This window comes from Dama dama, chromosome 29, assembly GCF_033118175.1.
Source record: "Dama dama isolate Ldn47 chromosome 29, ASM3311817v1, whole genome shotgun sequence".
In the NCBI taxonomy this organism is placed as follows: Eukaryota; Metazoa; Chordata; class Mammalia; order Artiodactyla; family Cervidae; genus Dama; species Dama dama.
In genome coordinates this window covers 10,196,974-10,222,476 of record NC_083709.1, presented here as the reverse complement: position 1 = coordinate 10,222,476, position 25,503 = coordinate 10,196,974, and the positions used below count along the sequence as shown (strand labels likewise).

At 43.2% G+C, this 25,503-nt stretch overlaps 1 protein-coding gene and 1 long non-coding RNA gene across 5 annotated transcripts in view; one reads left to right on the top strand and one right to left on the bottom strand.

Moving 5' to 3' along the window:
- MFSD14B (major facilitator superfamily domain containing 14B) overlaps positions 1 to 16,738 on the bottom strand; it is a 121,670-nt gene extending 104,932 nt beyond the window's left edge. For 2 of the 4 annotated variants that reach the window (XM_061132599.1, XM_061132601.1), the window contains exon 1: positions 16,269 to 16,738. In XM_061132599.1, coding sequence (XP_060988582.1) covers positions 16,269 to 16,367 — 99 coding nt within the window. In that variant the 5' untranslated portion in view covers positions 16,368 to 16,738. Of the gene's footprint in view, positions 1 to 15,758; positions 15,949 to 16,268 lie in introns of all 4 variants that reach the window. The other 2 variants (XM_061132602.1, XM_061132600.1) reach the window with 2 other exon arrangements.
- A 103-nt stretch (positions 16,739 to 16,841) lies between these two features.
- Positions 16,842 to 21,303, top strand: LOC133048661 (uncharacterized). Its single transcript, XR_009691088.1, has 4 exons — positions 16,842 to 16,878; positions 17,927 to 18,028; positions 18,118 to 18,429; positions 19,636 to 21,303. It is a non-coding gene; the product is annotated as an uncharacterized LOC133048661 (long non-coding RNA).
- Positions 21,304 to 25,503: the final 4,200 nt, after the last annotated feature.

Sequence of the window (25,503 nt, the reverse complement as noted above, 5' to 3'; positions counted from 1 at the left end):
TGAGCAAAGAACTGCTCCAGGTGCTTTTTACAGTCTTCCAGGGAATTGAAACTTTTTCCATTAAAAGAATTTTATAAATACTGAAATAAATGGAAATCTGGAGGTGCAATGTCTGGCTAATATAGCAGATCAATCAGAACTTCCCAGCCAAGATATAACAGTTTCTGCCTGGTCATCAAGGAAACATGCAGTCTTGCGTTATCATGATGGAAGAGTATGTGTTTCCTGTTGACTAATGCCAGATGCTTTTTGGTCAAGTATTGCTTTTAGTTTGTCTAACTGGGAGCAGGACTTGTTGGAAATAATCGACTGCTTTTCCAGAAGGAGCTCATAATAGAAGACTCCCTCCAATCCCACCATACACACAACGTCACCGTCTTTGGATGAAAACCAGCCTTGGTGGTGGTTCATTTTGCTTGCCCCATAATCTCTTCACTTCTACATTATTGTACACTATCCACTGTTCATCATCCATAACAATTTGTTTTAAAAACAGAGTGTTTTCATTATGTTTAAGTAGAGAATCATGTGCAGAAATACAGTCAAGATTTTTTTGGCTTAATTTAGGTGGAACTCAACCATCAAAGTGATTAAAATAACCAAGCTGGTACAAATGGTTTTCAACACTTGATTTGGGTATTTTCAGTATGTCAGCTATCTCCTGCATGACATCACATTGATTGTTCTCAATTAATGTCTTGATTTAATTGCTATCAACTTCAACTGGTTTACCTGACTGTGGAGCATTGTCCAGCAAGAAATCTCCAGCACAAAACTCTGGAAACTGCTTCTGGCGTATTCAGTTAGTCGCAGCACCCTCTCCATACACTGCACACGTTTTTGTTTTCTTCTTTTGCATTTCTACCTTTCATGAAATAATAAAGCATAATATGCCCAAAATGTTGTTTTTCCCATCTTCAATATTAAAATGGCTACACAAAAATTCACCAATTTTGGTTTCTTATTAAATGCACGCTGATACAACAGCTGTCACAATAAAATCTAACAAACTTGTTCTAAATGAACTTAAAGACAACGAAGCACTACTAAAGCCATCTTAGGAAAAACCAGAATGAACTGTTTTGCCAACCCAATACAAAAAATAATCAAAACAGTGTGGTACTGGGATAAAGACAGACATGTAGACCAAATCAGTATAAAAGAATCCAGAAATAATCACTTGCACAATGGTCAAATAATTTGCAACAAGGGTGCTAAGACCATTCAATGGAGAAAGAACAGTGTCTTCAATGAACAGTGCTAGGGAAGTGGGATATTCACATGCACAAGAATGAAGGAGACCTTTTTACTTTACATCATGTACAGAAAGGGCTTCCCTGGTGGCTCAGCTGGTAAAGAATCTGCCCGCAATGCGGGAGACCAGGGTTCAATCCCTGGGTTGGGAAGATTCCCCGGGAGAAGGGAAAGGCTAATTCCAAAGAGTCGGACATGACTGAGTGACTTTCACTTTCACTTTCTCATGTGCAGAAAGCAAACTCAAAATGGATCAATGCCTTGAACATAAGAGCTAAGACTATAAAACTTAGATGACAACACAAAACAAAAGCTTCATAACACTGGACTTGGTCATGATTTCTTGGATAGGAACACCAAAAGAAAAAGCAAAAAAAGGAAAAATAGATACACTGAACTTGATCAAAACACAAACCTCTCCACTGCTCTGTGACAATCTGGAGGGACAAGATGGGGAGGAAGGTAGGAAGTGGGGGGTTCAGGAGGGAGGGGACATACGTGTGTGTGTGGCCGATTCATGTATGGCAAAACCCATCACAATGCTATAAAGTAATTATTGTCCAATTATAAGAAATCCATATGCTGATAGCCTCACCTATAACTCTAAATAAAAATAACTATGCTCAAAACAAAAACAAACCTCTTGTATTTAGTGTCCTTGCATCAAAGGACATTAGTAACGGAAAAGACACTCATAGGAGAATCTGCAAATCACATATCTGATAAGAGATTAATATCCAGAGCATATTTTTTTTTAAAGTCATACAACTCAAGGACACACACACACACACAAATTGAAAATAAGAAAATAAGAAATAAAAATAAAAAAAAAGAAAAATAAGAAAAAGAAGAAATAAATACATGAAGGGATGCTCAGTATCACTAATCATTAGGGAAATGAAAATCAAAAGAAAAATGTGATATTACTTTGTGTTTATTAGGATGCCTATGATTGAAAAACAAAAATTAAAACCAGAAAACAACAAGTGCTGACAAAGATATAGAGAAATTGGAACCCTGGTGTACTGTTAGTGAGAATGTAATATGCTATGGCCATTGTGAAAAACAGTATGGGGTTCCTAATAGATCCAGTAATTCTACTTTCTATATGCAAAAGAACTGAATGCAGGGTCTCAAAGAGGTATTTACACCTACACTCATAGTAGTGTTATTCACAACAGCCAAAAGGTAGAAGCCACCCAAGTGTCCACTGGTGTATGAATGTACAAACAAAATATGCTATATTAATGTAATGGAATATTTTTCGGCAATAAAGACAGGAAATTTTGACATGTTACAACACGGATAAACCTCGAAGAGACTATGCCAAATGAAATAAGCCAGTCATAAAAGGACAGATGCTGTATGATTCTATTTATACTAGATACCTAAAGTAGTCAGATTCATAAAGACAGAAAGTAGATAGTGGTTGCCAGGGGCTGGGAGGAGAGGGAAATGGGGAGTTAAGAGTTTAATGGGTACTGACTGAGTTCAGTTTGGGATAATGAAAAGTTCTGGAGACTGACAACAGTAATGGTTGCACAACCATTCTGATGTACTCAAATGCCACTGAACCGTACATTTAAAAATGGCCAACACAATAACTTTTATGTTATGTATATATATAATATTAATTTTTTTAAAAAAGTAATTCAGAATAGATCACAGACCCCAAAATTAGGTCCCTTAGTTTCATGATGAGCTTGTATACACAACACTATCATCACCATCCATGCAAGAAAAAGTTATGGTGGACTCCATTAAAATAAAAAATTTGTGTTTAACAAAGAGTTAAACTTTTACGCATATATAATAGCAAGTAAATATAAAGAAGAGCCAACCTGAGATGAAGAATACAATGCATGAAATGAAAAACCCACTAGAAGGAGTCAACAATAGCCTGAATGGTACAGAGGAATGGATCAGCAAGCTGAAAGAGAAGTAGAAAAAACTAAAGCACAACTGAAAAAAGGAAGAACAACAAAAAGAAAGGAGCATAATGTAAAAGACCTTTAGGACAACATCGAGCATACTCTAATACAAGTATTACAGGGGCCCTAGAAAGAGAAAAGAAAGAACTTACTTGAAGACACAATAGCTGAAAATTTCCTTAACTGGGGAAAGGAAACAGACATCCCAAACAGTCCAGGAATCATGGACATCTGAAACATGGTCAACCCAAAGAGGACCACACCAAGATAAGTAGTAATTAAAATGGCAAAAATAAAGAGAGACTACTGAAAGCTACAAGTACAAGTGAACTATCAGGCTATCTATCAGCTGACATCTTAGCATAAACTATGCAGATGAGAAGGGAGTGGCACAATATTTAAAATGATGAAAGGAAAAAGACCTACGAAGAATTTAATTCAGATTTGATGGCGAGATCAAAAGTTTTACAGAGAATCAAAAGCTTGTTCAGCACCACCAAATCAACTTTACAAGAATGTTAAAAGGGACTTCTCTAAGCGAGAAAACAAAGGCCACAACTAGAAACAAGAAAATGTAAAAGGAAAAATCTCATCTGTAAAGACCAACACACAACAGCTAATAAATAAACCATGTATAAAGCCAGTAGGGATAATTAGCAAAATTAGGTAGCAATAATTAGCAAAATCATCTCTACCTACAATAAGCAGTTAAGAGATATAGAAAACAAAAAGATGTAAAATAGAATGTCAGAAATGCTAAGTGTAGGGCAGCAGGAGTAAAAACGCAGGGTTGTTAGGACGCATTTGAACTCAAGAGATCAGCAACTTAAATACAGAAAGAAAGCGTTAGTCAAGTCGTTCCAACTCTACAACTCCATGGACTGTAGCCTGCCAGGCTCCTCTGACCATGGGATTCTCCAGGCAAGAATACTGAAGTGGGTGGCCATTCCCTTCTCCAGGGGATCTTTCCACAGTTTTGCAGGTCAGTTTTACTTCAAAAACAAAGAAACAAGCTCATAGAAAAAGAGATCCATAGGCAAAACACTCTCCGACATAAATCAAAGCAAGATCCTCTATGACCCACCTCCCAGAATATTGGAAATAAAAGCAAAACTAAACAAATGGGACCTAATGAAACTTAAAAGCTTTTGCACTACAAAGGAAACTATAAGTAAGGTGAAAAGACAGCCCTCAGATTGGGAGAAAATAATAGCAAATGAAGAAACAGACAAAGGATTAATCTCAAAAATATACAAGCAACTCCTGCAGCTCAATTCCAGAAAAATAAATGACCCAATCAAAACATGGGCCAAAGAACTAAACAGACATTTCTCCAAAGAAGACATACAGATGGCTAATAAACACATGAAAAGATGCTCAACATCACTCATTATCAGAGAAATGCAAATCAAAACCACAATGAGGTACCATTACACGCCAGTCAGGATGGCTGCTATCCAAAAGTCTACAAGCAATAAATGCTGGAGAGGGTGTGGAGAAAAGGGAACCCTCTTACACTGTTGGTGGGAATGCAAACTAGTACCGCCGCTATGGAAAACAGTGTGGAGATTTCTTTAAAAACTGGAAATAGAACTGCCATATGACCCAGCAATCCCACTTCTGGGCATACACACTGAGGAAACCAGATCTGAAAGAGACACGTGCACCCCAATGTTCATCGCAGCACTGTTTATAATAGCCAGGACATGGAAGCAACCTAGATGCCCATCAGCAGACGAATGGATAAGGAAGCTGTGGTACATATACACCATGGAATATTACTCAGCCATTAAAAAGAATTCATTTGAACCAGTCCTAATGAGATGGATGAAGCTGGAGCCCATTATACAGAGTGAAGTAAGCCAGAAAGATAAAGAACATTACAGCATTCTGACACATGTATATGGAATTTAGAAAGGTGATAACGATAACCCTATATGCAGAACAGAAAAAGAGACACAGAAATACAGAACAGACTTTTGAACTTTGTGGGAGAATGTGAGGGTGGGATATTTCAAAAGAACAGCATGTATACTATCTATGGTGAAACAGATCACCAGCCCAGGTGGGATGCATGAGACAAGTGCTCCGGCCTGGTGCACTGGGAAGACCCAGAGGAATCGGGTGGAGAGGGAGGTGGGAGGGGGGGATCGGGATGGGGAATACATGTAAATCCATGGCTGATTCATATCAATGTATGACAAAACCCACTGGAAAAAAAAAATAATAATAATAAAAATAAAAAAAAAAAGAAAAAGAGATCCAATCTGTGGTTACCATAGATTGAGCAGAGGGATTGCATGAAGGAGGTCAAAAGGTATAAATTTCCAGTTATAAGTACCAGGAATATAATGTACAATATGATACATATAATGAACACCACTGTACGTTATATATGAAAGTTAAGATAGTAAGTCCTAAGAGTTCTCATCACAAAAAAAAATTTTTTTCTTTAATTTTGTATCCATGAGATGATGGATGCTCATTAAGTTTACTGTGATAACTATTTCATGATATATATATAAGTCAAATCATTATGCTGTATACTTTAAACTTATAGATGCTGTATGTCAATTCAGTCGCTCAGTTGTGTCCCAACTCTGTGACCCCATGAATCGCAGCACGCCAGGTGTCCCTGTCCATCACAAACTCCCAGAGTTTACTCAAATTCATGCCCATCAAGTCGGTGATGCCATCCAGCCATCTCATCCTCTGTCGTCCCCTTCTCCTCCTGCCCCCAATCCCTCCCAGCATCAGGGTCTTTACCAATGAGTCAACTATTCGCATCAGGTGGCCAAAGTATTGGAGTTTCAGCTTCAACATCAGTCCTTCCAATGAACACCCAGGACTTATCTCCTTCAGGATGGACTGGTTGGATTTCCTTGCAGTCCAAGGGACTCTCGAGAGTCTTCTCCAAGACCATAGTTCAAAAGCATCAATTTTTCAGCGCTCAGCTTTCTTCACAGTCCAACTTTCACATCCATACATGACCACTGGAAAAACCATAGCCTTGACCAGACGGACCTTTGTTGGTGAAATAATGTCTCTGCTTTTTAATATGCTATCTAGGTCGGTCATCACTTTCCTTCCAAGGAGTAAGCATCTTTTAATTTCATGGCTGCAGTCACCATCTGCAGTAATTTTGGAGCCCAAAAAAATAAAGTCTGACACTGTTTCCACTGTCTCCCCATCTATTTCCCATGAGGTGATGGGACCAGATGCCATGATCTTAGTTTTCTGAATGTTGAGCTTTAAGCCAACGTTTTCACTCTCCTCTTTCACTTTCATCAAGAGGCTTTTTAGTTCCTCTTCACTTTCTGCCATAAGGGTGGTGTCATCTGCATATCTGAGGTTATTGATATTTCTCCCTGCAATCTTAATTCCAGTTTGTGCTTCTTCCAGCCCAGCGTTTCTCATGATGTACTCTGCATATAAGTTAAATAAGCAGGGCAGCTGAGAAGAGCTACCACACGCCTGAGGTCAGGGGCTGTGGCCAAGAGGAACTACCCTACCCCAGAGGTATGTCAATTATATCTCAATAAAACTAGAAGAAAAAATTTTGAAGCAAAATTAAAATTTGTGCTCTATAAAATGAAAATAGAATGGAAGTAAATATTTGCAAAACTCATATCTGGTAAGGCAGCAGTACTCAGCCTTTCTGGCACCAGGGACCAAGACAATTTTTCCATGGCAGCGGGGGTTGATCTTGGAATGATTCAAGCACCATTACATTTATTGTGTACTTTATTGCTATTAATATTATATCAGCTCCACCTCAGATCATCAGGCATTATTTGATGCCGGAAGGTTGGGGATCCCTGTGATAAGGGAACTAAAGTAAGAATATATAAAGAACTCTTAGAGCTCACTAATAAAATGACAACCCAATTTAAAAACGGGCAAAAGAAGACAAACAAGTGGTCAATAAGCACATGAAAAGATGTTCAACTCATTAGCCATCAGGGAAATGCAAATCAAAACCATAGTGAAATACCTCTTCACACCCAGTTTAGGGGCATTACTGTGTAAGGATATGTTACTTGAGCAGTTAGCCATCTTGAAACCACAGTTGATCCTAAAGACCAGAAGTCAACATACTGAGAAAAGCAAAGTCTGTGAAAGTAACGAGCCTTCGAGGCACACCAAGGGGTGATATTAAACTGCTAAGCTAAGCACACTGTTCCTGGACTTATGTACAATAATAAATCCCTTTATCAAATACATTATTGCATCATGCACAGTTAACCTGTTAAAAATGAAAATATTTGAGTTTGAACCAAGTCTGTAACTATGTAAACTATTGTCTCTATTATAGTTCTAAACAAATATATTCTAATTAAAAGTTTGTACTCCATAGTTGGAAATTACTGCCTTAAGATTTGGTCAGCCATCTCTGCATCACTATAAAAGACATATGTGAAAAGTATGTTTCACCATGAGCCTTCAATATTTTAATAATTTTTACATAAGCTTTGTATTTATACCTACCTGGTTAGTAAAATGCCCCATCAAAAATAAAATTTTTATTAGAAAGCTTTTAAAATACAAACACAAGGAGAAGAACGCAAATGGTTTTAAAAAACAAATAAATGACTATTATCTAAAAGTGTGCTTTTCTTTCTCCTACCTAATAATATCGGAATGCAAGTTGGAAAAGCAGTTTTACTGCCTATTTCTTCAACTGAAATAACTCCCACAGAAATTATAAAAATTTTCTTGGTCCTACATTAAACAGCTGAATAAATGACATAGCTATTATGCTGGTAAGATCAAGAATTCATAAAATATTTATAAAATAACTATTTCCTCATTCAAGCTTTCAAACTTAATTTACCAACTGCCACCCAACTTACAAACCAAGATCCCAAGAACTCTTTTGTAAATATTCTACCTCTATCAGGATTCTTTTTTTTTTAATTTGAAAATATTTAGTTTTAATTGGAGGATAATTGCCTTACATTGCTGTGTTGGTGTCTGTTGTACAATGTGTATCAGTTATTAAATATACATATCCCCTCCCTCTTGAGCCTCCCTCCTACCCACCTCCCCCAGCACTCTTTAACAATAAAAATATTCAACTCCAGGGTGTTCCCTGGCAGTCCAGTATTTGGCGCTTTTATTGCCCCAGTCCAGGACCTGGTACTTTTATTGCCCTTAGTCAGTTTGGGGAACTAAGATTTCATAAGCCAAGCGCCACAGCCAAAAGAAAAACATCAATCTCCAAGAGATCAATTCATTCAACACATATTTGTTGAGTTCTGCTATATGTCAGCTAGATTCTTATAATAATAGTAGCAATAGAAGAAACTATCCCTGCTCCCATTTCACGTCATATACAATTTAAAATGAAAATAAACACTCTGAAGGACAGGAACACAGGTGGGGGACAGTCTATTACAAAAGGTCCTGAGATATAAACAGGCAAAAATTATCCTTTTACAGCAACAGACACCCTGATAAAGGCACATTACTATCATTTTATCCTAACTATAATCTTTTGAGATAGGAATTATTTTTATCCCCATTTCATAGATGACAAAGCTCAGATGCACAGAATTTAAGTACTTTCCCAATTCACATGATCAGTAAGTGCCAAAGCTGGTATTACATCTGGAGAGTCAGACACCTCCAGAACATGTGCTACATTTGTTATTACTTATACTGCCTTTCTTTCTCCACAAATAGAATCAGGACATACATATTGCAGGTAGCCTGGATTACAACTTCAGTTAAGGGGTAATAGAAGTCAAAGGTAGTTTCTCAGGCAAAGTAAGGCACAGACCTTTACTTACTCACCCATTTCCTTCCCAGCACTAAGAAGTCTGCCCTAGACAGTGTGTACCTAGGTGAAAGATTATTTCCACCAACCCCTTCAACTGCTTTCCCAACATGACCTGAAAAGTTCAGATGAATGAGGACATCTGACTTTTGTCAATCAGGTCATCTGCTTTACAGTTTTAACTGTACCATCAAAATAACTGAATTGTAAATTCTGTCACATATATCACAATTAAATTTTTTAAAAAATCAACTGTATTTATTTGTTGGCAAAAAAACAACTGTGAACTTTACATTTCTTAATAATTTACATTTATAGTACGTTTGGGCTTCCCTGGTGGCTCAGCTAGTAAAGAATCCACCTGCAATGTGGGATACCTGGGTTGGATCCCTGGGTTGGGAAGATCCCCTGGAAAAGGGACCAGCTACCCACTCCAGTATTCTGGACTGGAAAATTCCATGGACTGTATAGTCCATGGAGTCGCAGAGTTGGACACAACTGAGCAACTTTCACTTCACTTTCATAGTACATTTACATTACATGTAAGGTATGAGTGTGACAAGTGACACAAAAGAACTGTTAAAAATTATAAAGCACAGCTGAGAAAGATATAAAACAAATGCAGAGATACCTTGTTTATGGATCTATACTTTTTCAACTCTTTCTAAACTGATCTTCTGGATCGCCACAATCCCAATGAAAATATCAGCCAACTTTTTTGTAGAAACTGACAAGGTGATTTTATAATTCTAAAATGCAAAGGACTCAGAATAACAGCCATGAAATTAAAAGACATTTACTCCTTGGAAGAAAAGCTATGACAAATCTCGACAGCATATTAAAAAGCAGAGACATCACTTTGTTGACATAGGGCCATATAGTCAAAGCTACAGTTTTTCCATTAGTCACGTACGAATGTGAGAGCTGGCCCATCAAGAAGGCCAAGCCCCGAAGAATTGATACTTTCGAACTGTGGTGCTGTAGAAGACTTTGACAGACTCTTGGACAGCAAGGAGACCAAACTAGTCAATCCTAAAGGAAATCAGCCCTCAATATTCACTGGAAGGACTGATGCTGAAGCTCCAATACTTTGACTACCTGATTCAAAGAGCCTGATCATTAGAAAAGACCCTGATGCTGGGAAATATTGAGGGCAGGAGGACAAGGAGACAACAGAGGATGAGATAGTTAGATGGCATCATCAACTCAATGGACATGAGTTTGAGCAAACTCTGGGAGACAGTGAAGGACAGACAAGTCTGGCATGCTGCAGTCCATGGGGTCGCAAGAGTCGGACATGACAACAGAATAGCCAAGATCATTTTAAAAGAGAAGAACAAGGATTTAGGACAAACTCAACTTGTTTCAAATCTTATTATGAATCTCCAGTAATAGAGACTGAATGGTATTGATGTAAAGATAAACAGATCAATGAAACAAAATAGAGAATCCAGAACAGACTGACACATATATGGGAAAACTGAATTTTGACAAAGGTACAAAGGCAATTCAATGAATAAGTCTTTTCAAAAGATGATACAATAATTCATTGCCATATACAAAAAAAGAACTCCCTTCCATACTTTGCACCATATAAAAATTAACTCAAAATGGGTCATAAAACTAACTGTAAAATCTAAAAAGATTCCAAAAATATAAAAGAAAATAATTGTGGTATTGAGTTAGGATTTCTTAGATATGAAACCAAAAACAATCCTTAAAAGAACATACTGATAAAATTAAAACGTCATCAAAATTAAAATTTCTGCTCAGAATATTTGCAAACATATATCTGACAAAAGACTTGTAATCCAAGTAAATAAAAAATAAATCAATATTACCTTATAATATATCTCAATTATAATAACACAAAAATAACAAATAAAAAGGCAAAAGAGGTGAACAGACACTTTACCAAGAGGATATACAGATGGCAAGTAAGCTTATGGAAAGATGCTAAACAAAATCAGCCATCGACAGATGCAACATAAAAGCACACTACTACAGATCCAACAGAAGGGCGAAAACTGACTGACCAAGGGTTGATGAGGATGCAGATGGACTCTCATGGTGCTGGTGGCAATAGAAAATTTTAAATTAAAATTTTAAAATTTAAAAAGTTTGGTAGTTCCTTAAAATGTTAAACAATACACCTACCATATGTTCTAGCCATTCTACTCCTAAGTATGATATTTATTTAAAAGAAAATAAGGTATAGTTCATACAAAGATTGGTTGATGACTGCTCATTGCAGTTTTATGTGTAACTGCCCAAAACTGATAAAGCAAGTGTTCACCAAGGGCTGAACGAAACACCAAACTGTGACACATCCATACAACTGAACCCTTTGCAGTTGTTGTTCAGTCATGCAGTCGTGTCCAACTCTTTGTGCGCCCATGGACTGCAGCACGCCAGGCTGCCCTGCCTTCACCATCTCCCAGAGCTTGCTCAAACTCATGTCCATTGAGTCAGTGATGCCATCCAGCCACCTTGTCCTCTGTCACCCCTTTCTCATCCTGCCTACAATCTTTCCCAGCATCAGGGTCTTTTCTAATGAGTCAGCTCTTCACACCAGGTGGACAAAGTATTGGAGCTTCAGCATCGGTCCTTCTAATGAATATTCAGGACTGATTTCCTTTAGGACTGACTGATTTCATCTCCTTGCAGTTCAGGGACTCTCAAGAGTCTTCCCCAACACCACAGACCTAAAGCATCAATTCTTCAGTGTTCAGCCTTCTTTATGGTCTGACTCTCATATCCATACATGACAGTGGAAAAATATATATACACCTGTTAAGCAAAGAAGGTTGTACACTTTTTTCATTACTACTGAATGTTTTCCTCGATAGTCTAGTTCATATAATACAGAAATATAAGGATAAGACATGAATTTATTGCCATTTAAAAAACTTGTGACTATCCAGAAGACATCAGAGAATTAATGTACTTTAAAGGTAAAAATTACCAATGTCAGCAAAAAAAAAAAAAAAAAAAAAAAGACTAAAGACCCAATAGTAATTAAAAAGAGCCTAAGAGGCTGTTGGGAACAACTTTATGCCAATTAATCTGAAATTTTAGATGAAATGGACAAGTTCCTAGCAAAATACAACTTTACTAAAACTGACAGAAAAAAATAAAAAATCAAACAGAAAATCTGAATTGTTCTAAAACATTAGTTCAAATAAGTGAAGAACTACAAAGTTCTATAACTGTATTATCAATCTTACACAAACTCTTCAGAGAATGAAACAGAACCCTCCAATTTGTTTTATAAGGTCAACCAAAACATCATATAACAGCAACAAGTTAATTTCACTGATAATCATAATTATTGGTTTAAACTTGACTGATTTACTTCTCTAATACATTTACTGATAATTGCCTAAATATTTAGATTAAAAGATACACTGCTGTAGTCCCTGTCTTCGAAGACTTAATCTGGTAAGACAAACAGAGCGAAAGGATGCTCAGATACTCAAAGAAGCAAATTCTGAAAAATCCTGCCTTTACCAGGCCTAAGAACAACAAAACAACTGTAAGTCTGTGTTCTGAAAAAGACTGGGCTTAATAACTGAAAGCTGTCTAGACATCTGTATAATTCTAAGTATGAAATATAAATGTCTCTGCTATGAAAGCATGATGTGGTTACTCATAAATCGCAATAGATCAGCTACTCATGAATGTTTTTAATCTTTTTTCTGTTGTCATTTATTCAACAGAGTTTGGTTGCACCACTGTCCCAGTACTGTTTTATTACTGAAATGACATACTGATTCCTAATAGTGTTAAGAACTGAAAGCTAATTTTAAAATAAATTTCCCCTAAAATGTCCCTAGGGCCTCTTTCACTTTTTTTTTTTGGCCTGTACCACTCAGCATGTGGGATACAGGATCCTAGTTCTCTGATTAAGGATCAACCCAGTGCTACAGTGGAAGTGAGGGGTCTTAACCACTGGACCACCAGGGGAGTCCCCTCTTTAATTTTTTACAAACAAAACATATCTAGTGATTTCAGCCTTTTTTTGTTTGTTTGTTTGTTTTGGTAACAAACTGCTCTTTGATATTATTTCCATTTTGCCCATATGACATCGTTGTTCCTGTAAATCAAAATTAGTCCTTACAGGGGCCTCTCTGAAACAATCTGAGGAAAATCAAGTAAACAGACATCAAATGTAAGCAGAATGGCACTGATCCTAAGAAGCCGTCCATCAGGGATCTTAGGTGGTATCCTGGTACTGGCTTTTTTTTTTAAGTTTAATTAGAGGATAATTGCTTTGTAACACTGTGCTGGGACATCACCATGAATCAGCCGCAGGCATACGTGTGTTCCCTCCCTCCCACCTCCCAGCCCTCTAGCTGTCGAGAGCACCGGGTTGAGCTCGCTGTGTCACACGGCACATTCCCACTGGCCATCTATCTTACATGTGGGGATGCACGTGTTTCCATGCCGCTCTCTCAAGTCACCCCACCCTCTCCTTCCCCCACTGTGTTCACCAGTCTGTTCTCTATGTCTGCACCTCCACTGCTGCTCTGCAAATAGACTCCATACACATGTGTTAATATACAATATTTCTTTCTCTTTCTGACTTACTTCACTCTGCACAATAGGCTTTTGGTTCATTCATCTCATGAGGAGTGACTCAAATGTGTTCTTTCTTTAATAGCTGAGTAATATTCCATCATACATATGTATAATTTCTATATCCATTCACCTGTCAGTGGACATAAAGGTTGCTTCTATGTAGTTCATGAACACTGTGAAATACCCAGTATGCTAAATTCAGTTGTATTTTCTTTGCCGCAGATCTTTCTCATTAGATGCTCAAAGGTAAATGACTCCAAAAGGAATTTGCCTTTACCTGGTAATAGGAAATATGCTTTCAAAGATAATGCAAATAATTCTGACACAATGTTTCAAGGTGTTAGATACACACCCAACTGAGGAGAGACAGCAAAGAAAGGACCCTAAAACAAGGACTTGTTTGCTACACACAGACCTCCCTTTTCTAGAATCTCTCAGAATGAACACGCGATTCCCTTCTATTATCCATGTCAATACATTTCTTTGTCAAACAAGATAGAAAACGGTTCAACCAAATCCCTGGACATGGGCAGTCTTGCTTGTGATTATTAGTAGCATCTAAGAATCTGAAATGATGAATACACTATTATAGAATCAAGGTATAAGGAAGTGCCAACATATCAAAATGAATCAATTCTTGTTGTTATTTAGTTGCTAAATAACTGGGGGTGGGGGGTGGAGGCAAAGAATGTAGCACCAGTTAGCAACACTAGAAAGAAACTACAAGCAGGAAAGACTCATGATTTGGGGGTACTGGCATATGACACAAGCATATTAAAGGCATATGCTTCTTTCCCAGGCCACACACATTACAAAACGTGATGAACTCTGTTACCTGCCCATTCTACTGATCTCACTAAACAGAGCAAGCACCAAAATTCATTGTCAGTATTCACTGCAATGTATCAACACTGACTAGATGCACCCTCAGAGAGAAGGAAAGACTGGACAGGAATCAATTTATTCCTAACTAGCATCAAGACTCCTATCAGGGAATCAACTGTCTCAGTTTCATTGAATACACATCTCTCAAAAGTTTCTGCTCTAAGCACATAAACTTAGCAATCTTAATTTTTAGGTTGGGGTCTAGTTCCTGTATAGATTAGTACATGGGAGAGAACTGAACGTTTTTTATCAGTCAGGGATCACTTATACATTCTGACCAATCATTTATGTCCAAAATATTGAGAAAGGTTGTATAACTTGCCGTAAGTTATATAGGTAATAAAAGATGCAAAGGGAAATTCCAAGCATACTCACCTAATCACTATGCTATACTGTGTCAACTTGTCAGGTTATTTTTGTATACAAGAAGCCAATTTAAGGACAGCAGTAATGATCATATTTACATTCTTGATTCCACTAATCAATAAGGTGGAGAGCAACCTGATGGTAAAGCAACATTATCGAAGTCAAAACCTAGCTCAAAAATGCTGAGGAACTGAACCACAGGAATGCAGAAAGGATAAACAAACAAACAAACAAACCTAAAATCTTTACCTGGTAAACTTAGACAGACTTATTAATGTATTAGATGAAAAGATGGAAAAGGATGAAGGAGGCTACCTCCAAGGTTAGTACCTTGGCCAATGGTCAGTAATTATGTCTATTGATTCAAAGACAGGAGGAGGAGCTGGCAATTTGGTCTCCTTTAAGCGGCAGGAAGACAAGCTTACTTTTTATGTAATCAAAAACAAAACGAGAAAACCCAATTCCATAGAATTTCCCTCCTCCCACCAAAAAACCTTCCCACTTTTCAGAAATCTTATCTTTGAAATGAGGAACCCTTAAGGGTTTTTGTTTTTCCAAAAATAAAAAGTCATTTGGGTAGGAAGGGGTCTTCAACATCATTTAGCATTCTTTAAAAGCAAATTAAACCAGAAGTCGATTGCATGTAATTTAACTTTCCTAAAGTTTCTATTTTTCTGTGGAAAAAAGTCTCGTTGGCATTAGTTTGTATTCATTGTACCATTTCTGTTTCCTGTCTAAAACAGACTCCAAAAAAATATTTTAAGAAATAACACTGTATGCTCAAGAGTTCCACCGTCAGTCATCTAAACGCCACGGACATAGCCTGTTCTGCCAAGCCAGGCCAATAAAACCAGTGCTTCAGAAGTCATCTGAATCTCACGTGAAACTGTTAAAGGGATTGGCCTGAATAAACTCCTCAGCCGGGCCCTGGGATCGGCAGCTCCCTCTGAAATCCTGCTCACCAAACGCTGCAGCGACAGCCTAGAGAACCAAGAAGGAACAGGAAGGAGCTGCCCAGCCTCCACGCCACCTTCCGGGTCCAGGATCCAGGGCCCAAGGCAGGTTCTCAATGCTCTCCGCACATCTTCTAAGTTGGCTCAAGCCAGAAATGCACCATGAAAGCAGTACCGGCTGTCACGTGTATGGAGAACTCTGAAAAAATCAAATTACTTATATTCACAATCCCACATCGGGCGTCTTCTGAAACAACCAGTCGCCTAAATTTTAATCTAGCGGTGAGCAACGCTAGGAAAGCCTAGCAGTGATGAAGTCGGCTGGCTGAGTCGGAAAAGGAAAAGCTTTCCGAGAGCCAGAGCCCTTGGCCGAGCCGACGGTCACTGTCTCATCCCCAGGGGAACCAGACCCCAGTCCCGCACTGGGCGGCCCTGGACTCCGGCCGCGACTCGGCCCTACCTCCCCTGACTCCGGGTTTCGGGATGAGCAACGCGTCCAGCCTCCAAGCCCACGCTCACCGAGTTGCCGCCCGCAGCCCGCGAGCCCGCACGCTTCTCCGGCATGGCTCCTGCCCCCGCCTCCGACGCTGCTTTCTCCTCCGGAGGTTCCGCGTTCATGCTGCGGTCATGCCTCCGTCGGCTCCGGGCGCCCCGGGATTACAGCTCAGCTGCAAATGCGGCTGCGGGGCCCGCGCTCTCATGGGCTCTGCGGCCCAAAACGGCCGCAGGTCAAGCGGCAGGCCAGCGGCCTCCGCTGGCTGTGAGGGATGCTGAGGCAGCAAGAGCGCGACTGCAGCGGCCGCAACCACAGCCGCCGAACCGAAAACAACTCAGGTACCTGCCCACCTCTTCCTCGGCCGGCCTGGGTAGTCAGAAGGCCCCGCCCCACCCCCGCTTCCCCACAGGCCGCCGCGGGGAAGGAGGCCTCGCCCCAGATCTCAGCTCCCCGCAAAAGCTCGGCGCCAGCACTCGAAGCCTCAGCGGCGCCCGCCCACCTCAGGCCCCGCCTCCACGCTTCCGGGGCCTCCTTGTCTTCCGGATTCCGCAGCGCGCCGGAAATGCGTCATCTCCTAAGGCCTCCAATCGTATTTTCTTTTTCCTGAGCTGGTTGGGCAAGTGAGAGTGTCAGGTGCATTATTGTTAGTGACCACTTTTGGTCTTGGTTTGGAAACCAAACCGCCGAGCTAATTTTTATTGATGCCGCCAACAGTTATATGGATGGGCACGTTCTCAGTTCAGTTCAGTCGCTGACTCGTATCCGACTCTTTGCGACTCCTATGGACGGCACAGCCAGGCTTCCCTGTCCATCACCAACTCCTAGAACTTGCTTAAACTCATGGCCATACAGTCGGTGATGCTAGCCAACCATTTCATCCTCTGTCGCCCCTTTCTCCTCCTGCTTTCAAACTTTCCCAGCACCAGGGTCTTTTCCAATGAGTCAGTTCTCATCAGGTGGCCAAAGTATTGGAGCTTCAGCATCCGTCCTTCCCACAAATATTTAGGACTGATTTCCCTTAGGATTCGCTGATTTGATCGTTCCAATATGGAACTATCTCCTGATTCTGAAATCCCGAAATGGGAACTATAACTACCATATTTTGTTCCTATTCAGAATCTGAAGCTGACAAGAGCTTACCTGGGCTGTGGGATTCATGGGAGGACATACAGGTCCCTGTTCCAGTTCAGAGCTACTTGATGGTACCAACATGTTGAATATGAACTGATTACTTTGCTGGCCAAACACTCGGCTTTCTTTGCCCACTGAAGCCAAATAAAAAATACAGAGACGGAGTTTGAAAGAAACAGAAAAATGGCTTTAATGCTCAGCCATTAAAGAGGAGCTTGTTTTCTTCCTCTTGCTTTGTTTCAAAATCAGTCATAGGCTGGTGTCAGTAACCCAGTAATCGAGTCTGACAATTTGTGGCTCTGTGGCCTTCTTTCTGATATGTAAGAAAGAAGAACTACAAGGGGAAGAGTGTGCTATAAAGATGAGCACCAGATACAGTTTGTATTTAGCATACAGTCAAAGGATAATAGGTGCAAAATGTAGCTGCTGCAGAGTTAGGGGGCAGAAAAGCAAACTTACTTACAGGCATGAAGAGTTAGGATCAGTTAAAGTAAGAAAAGAAAGAATATTCAAGCCTGCTCACTATTCTCTTTATCTTCATTATTCTTAGGAGAGGAAACAAAAAACTTATTTCATCTCTTTTTTTTCCACTGAAACAATTACTCAAAGTCTCAGATCCTCTTTAGATAAAATGCTGATGTGCAGAGACCAGGTAACACTAATGGTTGTGATTCCATAAATGCTATTGTTATGATTACTGGCTGGAAAGGACCTTGTGAGATATTACATCCTACTTTGCAGATGCCAACCCAAGTTTCAGAAGCCGGCGTAATAAACCTGAAGTCTCCAGCTCTCTGAGTGCGGTGCTTGGTTTCTTGAGCACTGGTTTCTGAAACATTTCTGGAAGCCCCAGCGAGATTCCAACCATGCTGGCCCCTTGAGCCACAGGACTGGTGGCTCAGCAGAGGAGCCCCAAGATGAACGAGGAGGCACACCACCTGACGGTATTCTGGGTTCTCTTTTGGATCGGCATTCTGACTCTCCGGAGGACTAAGCCCCGACCAGACTCACTGGAGGACCCAACCAACTCACCAGGATTGGCCACAGGAAAAGGTAAGACCCCAGGGCCCATCCCCAAGCAGGAAATCCTACCCTACCAGGTAGAAGAGGAGACTGATCACCTCCTTGGAGCTCCCAGCAAGGGAGAATCAGATAGGGAGACCTGGGGACGCCAGAAAAGGGAGGTATTGTGATAACCTCTGAGTGATTGTGTATACTTGATTGCTGATTGAAGGAAGTAACAGTGAGGTCCTCAGACTGGGGAGCCTGAGAGGGTCCAAAACATGCAGTTCTGTGATGACCTCATAAGACTGAAAGATGGTGCCAGTCGCTGAGGGACTCGATCCCTCCCAGTGAGGCTGGTCCAGGTCAGGGGTTTATACCAAACTGCCAAAGCTAAGAGGTGTCTTAGATCTCCCTCTGGAGAGTGGCCAGGTGGAAGAAAAATGAACATGAATGAGTGTGCAGCTTGATTCGCTTGCACTTCAGGCTTGATTGTGTGGCTTCAAGGCCTTCATGGCTACGGAGTCCGAGTGGGCCTTAGCTTGTGGTTCCCTGGTGACTTCATACAGCTCAAGGTGGTGTCTGCCTCTGGGGGACCCTGTCCCTCCCTGCGAGACAGATCTGGATCAGGGGTTTATACTGATCCGCTAATGCTAAGAGGCACCTTCGTTCACCCGGGGAGCGCGGCCGAGTGGGCACCTGAATGGTCTCCTGTTTTGAGGGGGCCCCCACCCTTGTCTGTCTGTGTGTCACCGACTCAGGGCGGGATACACAGGGAGGGAGAAATTATTGGTTACCCGTTATTCTTCTGTGGACTGACTGCTTGAGCTGTCATCTAAGAGATTAGGTTTTCCTCAAAACCCTGCCAGGTAGATTACATTTGTCAACATGGGGTGGGGGGGAAGTTCCTTAAGCCAACAGGTTTAGATCGCATGATAAAGAAGGGCTTTGTAGGAGATTACGGAGTCAGGATGACCCCCAGGAAGCGTCCTAATTTACGTGAGTGCCACTGGTCGTCCATTAACGTTGGGTGGCCGCCAGAGGGTGCGCTCCACCTGCCTGCTGTCCAAGCAGTGTCCCGGGTAATCGCTGGGACTCCAGGACATCCAGATCAGTTTCCATACATAGACTCGGCTTCTAATAGCACAGACCCTTCCCCTATGGGCAAGATTTTGCATGAATAGACAGGGACAGAGTAGGGTATTTGTGGCACAATCACTCAGAAAAAAGAAAGAAGGAAAAAAACCTATATTCCAGGGAGATCCAGTGGAAGACCCACTACTGCCCCCGCCATATGTTACCCTGACTCCACAAGCCCTGGCACAGCCAGCGCCAGACTCATTGCCAGACAGTCCACCCCCGCCCCCCCCCCACCGTGTCCCCTGCACCACCTCATGAGCAAGACTCCAGCCCCGAGCCAGTAGGGAAGTCGCTCTGCTCAGCTAAACAATCTAACCAGCTCGCCACAGCCCATCAGATGCCACTGCAAGAAACTCAAGGTCCTCAACAAGTGAACAAGGACAGCTCAGTCCAGCCTGGTCGTTCCATCCTCTATTACCAGCCCTTCAGGACTACTGATCTCCTAAACTGGAAACAGTGTAACCCAGTATACTCTGATAAACCATAGCCTATGACTAACCTCCTAGAGTCCACTTTCCACACCCATCAGCCTACGTGGGACATCTGTCACCAGCTCCTTATGTCTCTCTTCACTGAGGAAAGGTGATGCATCTTGACAGAAGCCCCAAAATGGCTCTGAGGACAAGCCCCACAGAGGTCTTAGATGTGGAAGAATGGGCACCAGAAGCGATGCCAGAGACGAGACCTGGGCTTCACTGGGATGAATGCCACACAGCTCCTGGAGGTAGCAAAGTCTTCATGAACTGAGACCATGAAGCCCAACAAGAAACAGATGAGAAGATGAAACCGAAAGCGGCCCTGCTAGCAGCGGCACTGAGGAGCTCAGATCCAGTGAGGCAGACCGTTCCCACATGGAAAGGGGAAGCTGAGCAGAGACCACCACTATGCTACGATGAGTGGGCCCACTGCAAGGAGACCGGGCCCTGGAGAGATGAGTGCCCCCACCGCAGAGGGACATCTTAAGGGTCAAAGAGGTTCAGTCAACCCAACAAAGAAACCTCGCTGTCCAGAACCTCATCGACCTGGCTGGAGCAGAATCAGACCAGGGAAGACAGGGCTCCCTGATCCTGGGCCCCTGGGAGCCCATGGTCACGATGAAAGTAGGGGGCCAATCAACGACTTTTATGGTGGATACTGGAGCTGAACACTCCGTGGTAACCACAGCTGTGGCTCCCCTCACAGGCTGAACAGCAACCATTGTTGGGGCCACGGGGGACATGGCAGCCTGCTCACTTTGCAAGGCCTGTTCCTGTCAGCTGGGGAGCCATCTGGTGACTTCTGAATTTAGGTTCTTACCAGAATGCCCCATTACCTGCTGGGTAGAGACTTACTGACAAAACTGGGGGCACAAATCGCCCTTGCCCCCAGAAAGCCTGTGAGCCTCACCCTGGGGAGCCAGTCAGCTCTGATGATGGCCGTGCCCATGCCCAGGGAAGGTGAATGGCTTATCTATTCCACAGGGAGGTAACAAATAAATCCCCCCAGCCTGCTAATTAATTCCCTGATGTCTGGGCAGAGAAGGGACCCCCAGGTTCGGCCAAAAACCATGCCCCCATTGTCGTGGACCTGAGGCCAGGAGCCACTCCTGTTGGACAGAAACAATATCCAGTACCACGGGAGGCACACCTGGGAATTCCGGACCACATCTAGCACCTACAAGATGCTGAGATCCTAATACCAGATCCTAATGCCAGTCTCCCTGGAACACTCCGCTCTTGCCAATCAAAAAGTCTGGAGGGAGGTTGGATGCATGAGAAAAGTGCTCGGGGCTGGTGCACTGGGATGACCCAGAGGGATGGGATGGGGAGGGAAGTGGGAGGGGGGTTCAGGATGGGGAACACATGTAAATCCATGGCTGATTCATGTCAATGTATGGCAAAAACCACTACAATATTGTAAAGTAATTAGCCTCCAACTAATAAAAGTAATTGGGGAAAAAAAAAAGTCTGGAGGGAATGATTACTGCCCTGTCCAGGACCTCTGTGCTATCAACAGTTCATTGATCACCCCCATCCAGTGATCCCATATCCCTACACTCTCCTGAGTCTTTTACCTGCTCAGGCAAGCTGGTTCACCTGCCTTGACCTCAAGGATGCATTCATCTGCCTCCAGCTGCCCTTGTTTGCCTTTGAATGGGAAGATCCACACACTGGGAGAAAGACACAGCTGACTTGGACTTGACTGCCACAAGGCTTCAAAAACTCACCTACCCTGTTTGGTGAAGCCCTGGCTGTGGACCCTGCTGCCTTTCCCAGAGAAGCTTTAAACTGCACCCCACTTTAGTACATGATGACCTGTTGCTCGCCAGTCCCACCCAGGGGGACTGCTGGAGACCCCAAACTGCCGGAGCTGGCTCTACTCTCCACCACAGGGTACAAGGTATCGTGGAAAAAGGCTCGGATCTATAGACAGGAGGTCAAGTACTTGGGGTTTGTCATCTCAAAAGGGCATCGAGAGGAAGCAAGCCATCTGTTCACTACCTCAGCGGAACACCAAGAAAGAAGTCCGTGAGTTGCTTGGGGCTGCCGGATTCTGCCGGATCTGGATACCAGGTTTCTCTGAAATTGCCAAGCCTTTGTTTAAAGCCACAGCAGGGTCTGATAAAGACCCCCTAGAGTGGAGACCTCAACAGGGAAAGGCCTTCGAGGAGATAGAGACTCTTGACCAGCGCTCCAGCATTAGTGCTGCCAGATGTGACATGGGACTTTAACCTCTTTGTACATGAGAAAAATGTACTGCCCCACTGCACTGGGGCTCCTCACACAAACAGCTGGGCCACGGCAGCACCCGGCCACACACCTGTCCACAAACAGCTGGGCCACGGCAGCGCCTACCACATACCTGTCCACAAACAGCTGGGCCACGGCAGCGCCCACCACATACCTGTCCACAGACAGCTGGGCCACGGCAGCGCCCTGCCACATACCTGTCCACAGACAGCTGGGCCACGGCAGCGCCCGGCCACATACCTGTCCACAGACAGCTGGGCCACGGCAGCGCCTTGCCACATACCTGTCCACAAACAGCTGGGCCACGGCAGCGCCCGCCACATACCTGTCCACAAACAGCTGGGCCACGGCAGCGCCTGCCACGTACCTGTCCATAAACAGCTGGGCCACGGCAGTGCCTGGTCACATACCTGTCCACAAACAGCTGGGCCACGGCAGCGCCCGGCCACATACCTGTCCACAAACAGCTGGGCCACAGCAGCACCCGGCCACATACCTGTCCGCAAATAGCTGGGCCATGGCAGCGCCCGCCACATACCTGTCCACAAACAGCTGGGCCACGGCAGTGCCTGGTCACATACCTGTCCAAACAACTGGATCCAGTGGCCATGGGGTGGCTGCCAGGCCTCCAGGCATTAGCTGCCACTGTGGTTTTGGTCAGAAAAGCAGATAAGCTTACTCTAGGACAAACTATAAATGTAAAGGTTCCCCATACTGTTATTGCCCTGATGAACATAAGTGGCTGACCAACTCCAGGATGACTCACTAACAAGGACTGCTTTGCAAAAACTCACGGACCCAACTCAAGACTGTGTGGACACTGAACCCCACCAGCACTTTACCTACAGAAGTGGGATCATAAGTGTGAGGAGGTCATAGATGAAATTTACTTCAGCAGGCTGGATTTGACAGATGTTCGCCTCCAGAACCCAGAACTGGAACTGTTCACTGATGGAAGCAGTTTCATCCAAGATGGGTAGTGCAAAGCAGGCTCTGCCATAACAACTGACGAGACAGTGAAGGCTGAGACCTTGCCACAAGGGTGGTCAGCACAGCGGGCTGAGCTGTGGGCACTCACCCAGGCGCTAAGGCACACTGAAGGGAAGCGAGTCAACATCTATACTGATTCAAGGTATGCCTTTGCCACCTTACATGTTCATGGAGCCATTTATAAAGAAAGGCCACTATTGACAGTAGGGCGAAAGGAGATTAAAAACAAAAAAGAAATCCTTCAGCTGTTAGAAGCACTCTGGAAGCCTTCCCAAATGGCAGTCATCCATTGTAAAGGCCATCAGCGAGGAACTGAACAGTCAACAAAGGGAATTGGTTGGCTGACCAGGCAGCCAAGGAGGTGGAGACCCAACCAAGCCCCACAGTGGGCCCCGAGTCAATCTCTAAGGTCCTCTTGGCACCAGAATTGCCTCCATCCCCAACGTATACCAAGGAAGAAGATCAGTGGGCTCTAAATGAGGGAGGAATAAAAGAAAAGGAGGGCTGTTGGAAGCTCCCAGACCAGAGACTCTTTGTCCCCAGCAATAATGCAGTCCAGCTGGTAAAACAGCATCATGACACAACTCATTCAGGAAAAACTGCCTGGAGAGCTTACTGAGCCGCTACTATTTCATTCCTAAGCTCCCAGCCCTGTGTGCCCAGATCAGTGCTACATGTGTGACTTGTGCATAAAGCAATGCCAGCCAAGGATCAAGACCCAACCTAGGGGGGCAGCTGGGACACTGCCCTTTGAAGATCTAGAAGTGGACTTTACTGAAGTCAGTCACTGCAGGGGCTCTAAGTGTTTACTTGTGGTAGTCTCCACCTACTCGGGACGGGCTGAAGCCTACCCCACATGCACTGAACAGGCACGAGAAGTGGCCAAGGCCTTACTAAGAGACATGATCCTGAGATATGGGCTGCCTCTCTCCATATGGTCTGACAATGGGCCAGGTTTTGTGTCTCAGAGAATCCAAACTTTACCCAGGACACTGGGAATCAAATGGAAGCTTCACATTGCTTACAGGCCAGAGCTCAGGGAAAGCTGAATGCGTGAATTGGACCCTCAAGACTACATTAGCTAAACTCTGTCAGGAGACCCAGTTATCTTGGGTCAACACGTTATCCCTAGCCTTACTCAGAGTCTGATGCACCCCGAGGTCCTCAGGCTATTCTCCCTTTGAGATCTTATATGGGAGAACACCCCCAGTGATAGGAAAACTCAAGGGAGACCCCCCAGAAACTAGCTGACCTGGAGATGTCCTGACACCTCCAGGCCCTGGGAAAAGTCTTCCACCATATCGCCAGAGAAACCTCAGAAAAGACAGCCATTCCTTTGGGCAACTGGGTTCATCCTTATCAGCCAGGAGATGAGACATGGGTTAAGGACTAGAAAAGGGAACCACTTCAGCCAGTTTGGACAGGCCCTCACGTGGTTGTCCTGGCAGCCCCTACTGCTGTTAAAGTTATAGGTGTCACCTCTTGGGTCCACCACACCAGAGTCAAGGAGGCAGCAGCTTCCTGTGATGAGGACACCTGGAAAACATTTTGGGACCCTGGAAACCCCCTCAAGGTCTGGTTCCAAAAAGAACAGCCCCCACCCACGAAGGATGCTAAGCCATGCTCCAGTCACTCCAGAAGCTGAGTAACCAATGCATGGCAGGAGCTTGAGGACCCAGCTATCAAAACAGCAATGGATTTTCATTGTCCACCCTGGCCTCTTTCCCTGATTGGTATTATTGATGTGTTTGTCACTACAGGACTAGCTTCAGTCACACCCTGAGACTGGGATTTGGGTCAGAAGCTGTGATTCAGTTCAGTTGCTGAGTCGTGTCCGACTCTTTGCGACCCCATGGACTGTAGCCTACCAGGCTCCTCAATCCATGGGATTTTCCAGGCAAGAATACTGTAGTGGATTGCCATTTCCTTCTCCAAATCATCTTCCCAACCCAGGGATCGAACCCAGGTCTCCCGCATTGCAGGCAGACGCTTTACCATCTGAGCCACCAGGGAAGTCCAAACCTGTAGGCAATTTAGCCAGGGACCAATGTAATCAAACTTTAAAAGGTGAGTGGCCCATTCATCCTCCCACAAACAATATGGTGCCGCCCCCTTCAAGGCCTTTTCCTTGTTTGTGGGACAGATGCTTACTTATGTCTACCAGTCAAATGAATGGACCTTAGCTTTCCTCACTCCCCAGACGAACACTGTCCCTAACAACCAGAATCTCACCATACCTTTGGCAGCACATTGTGGTCAAAAAGAG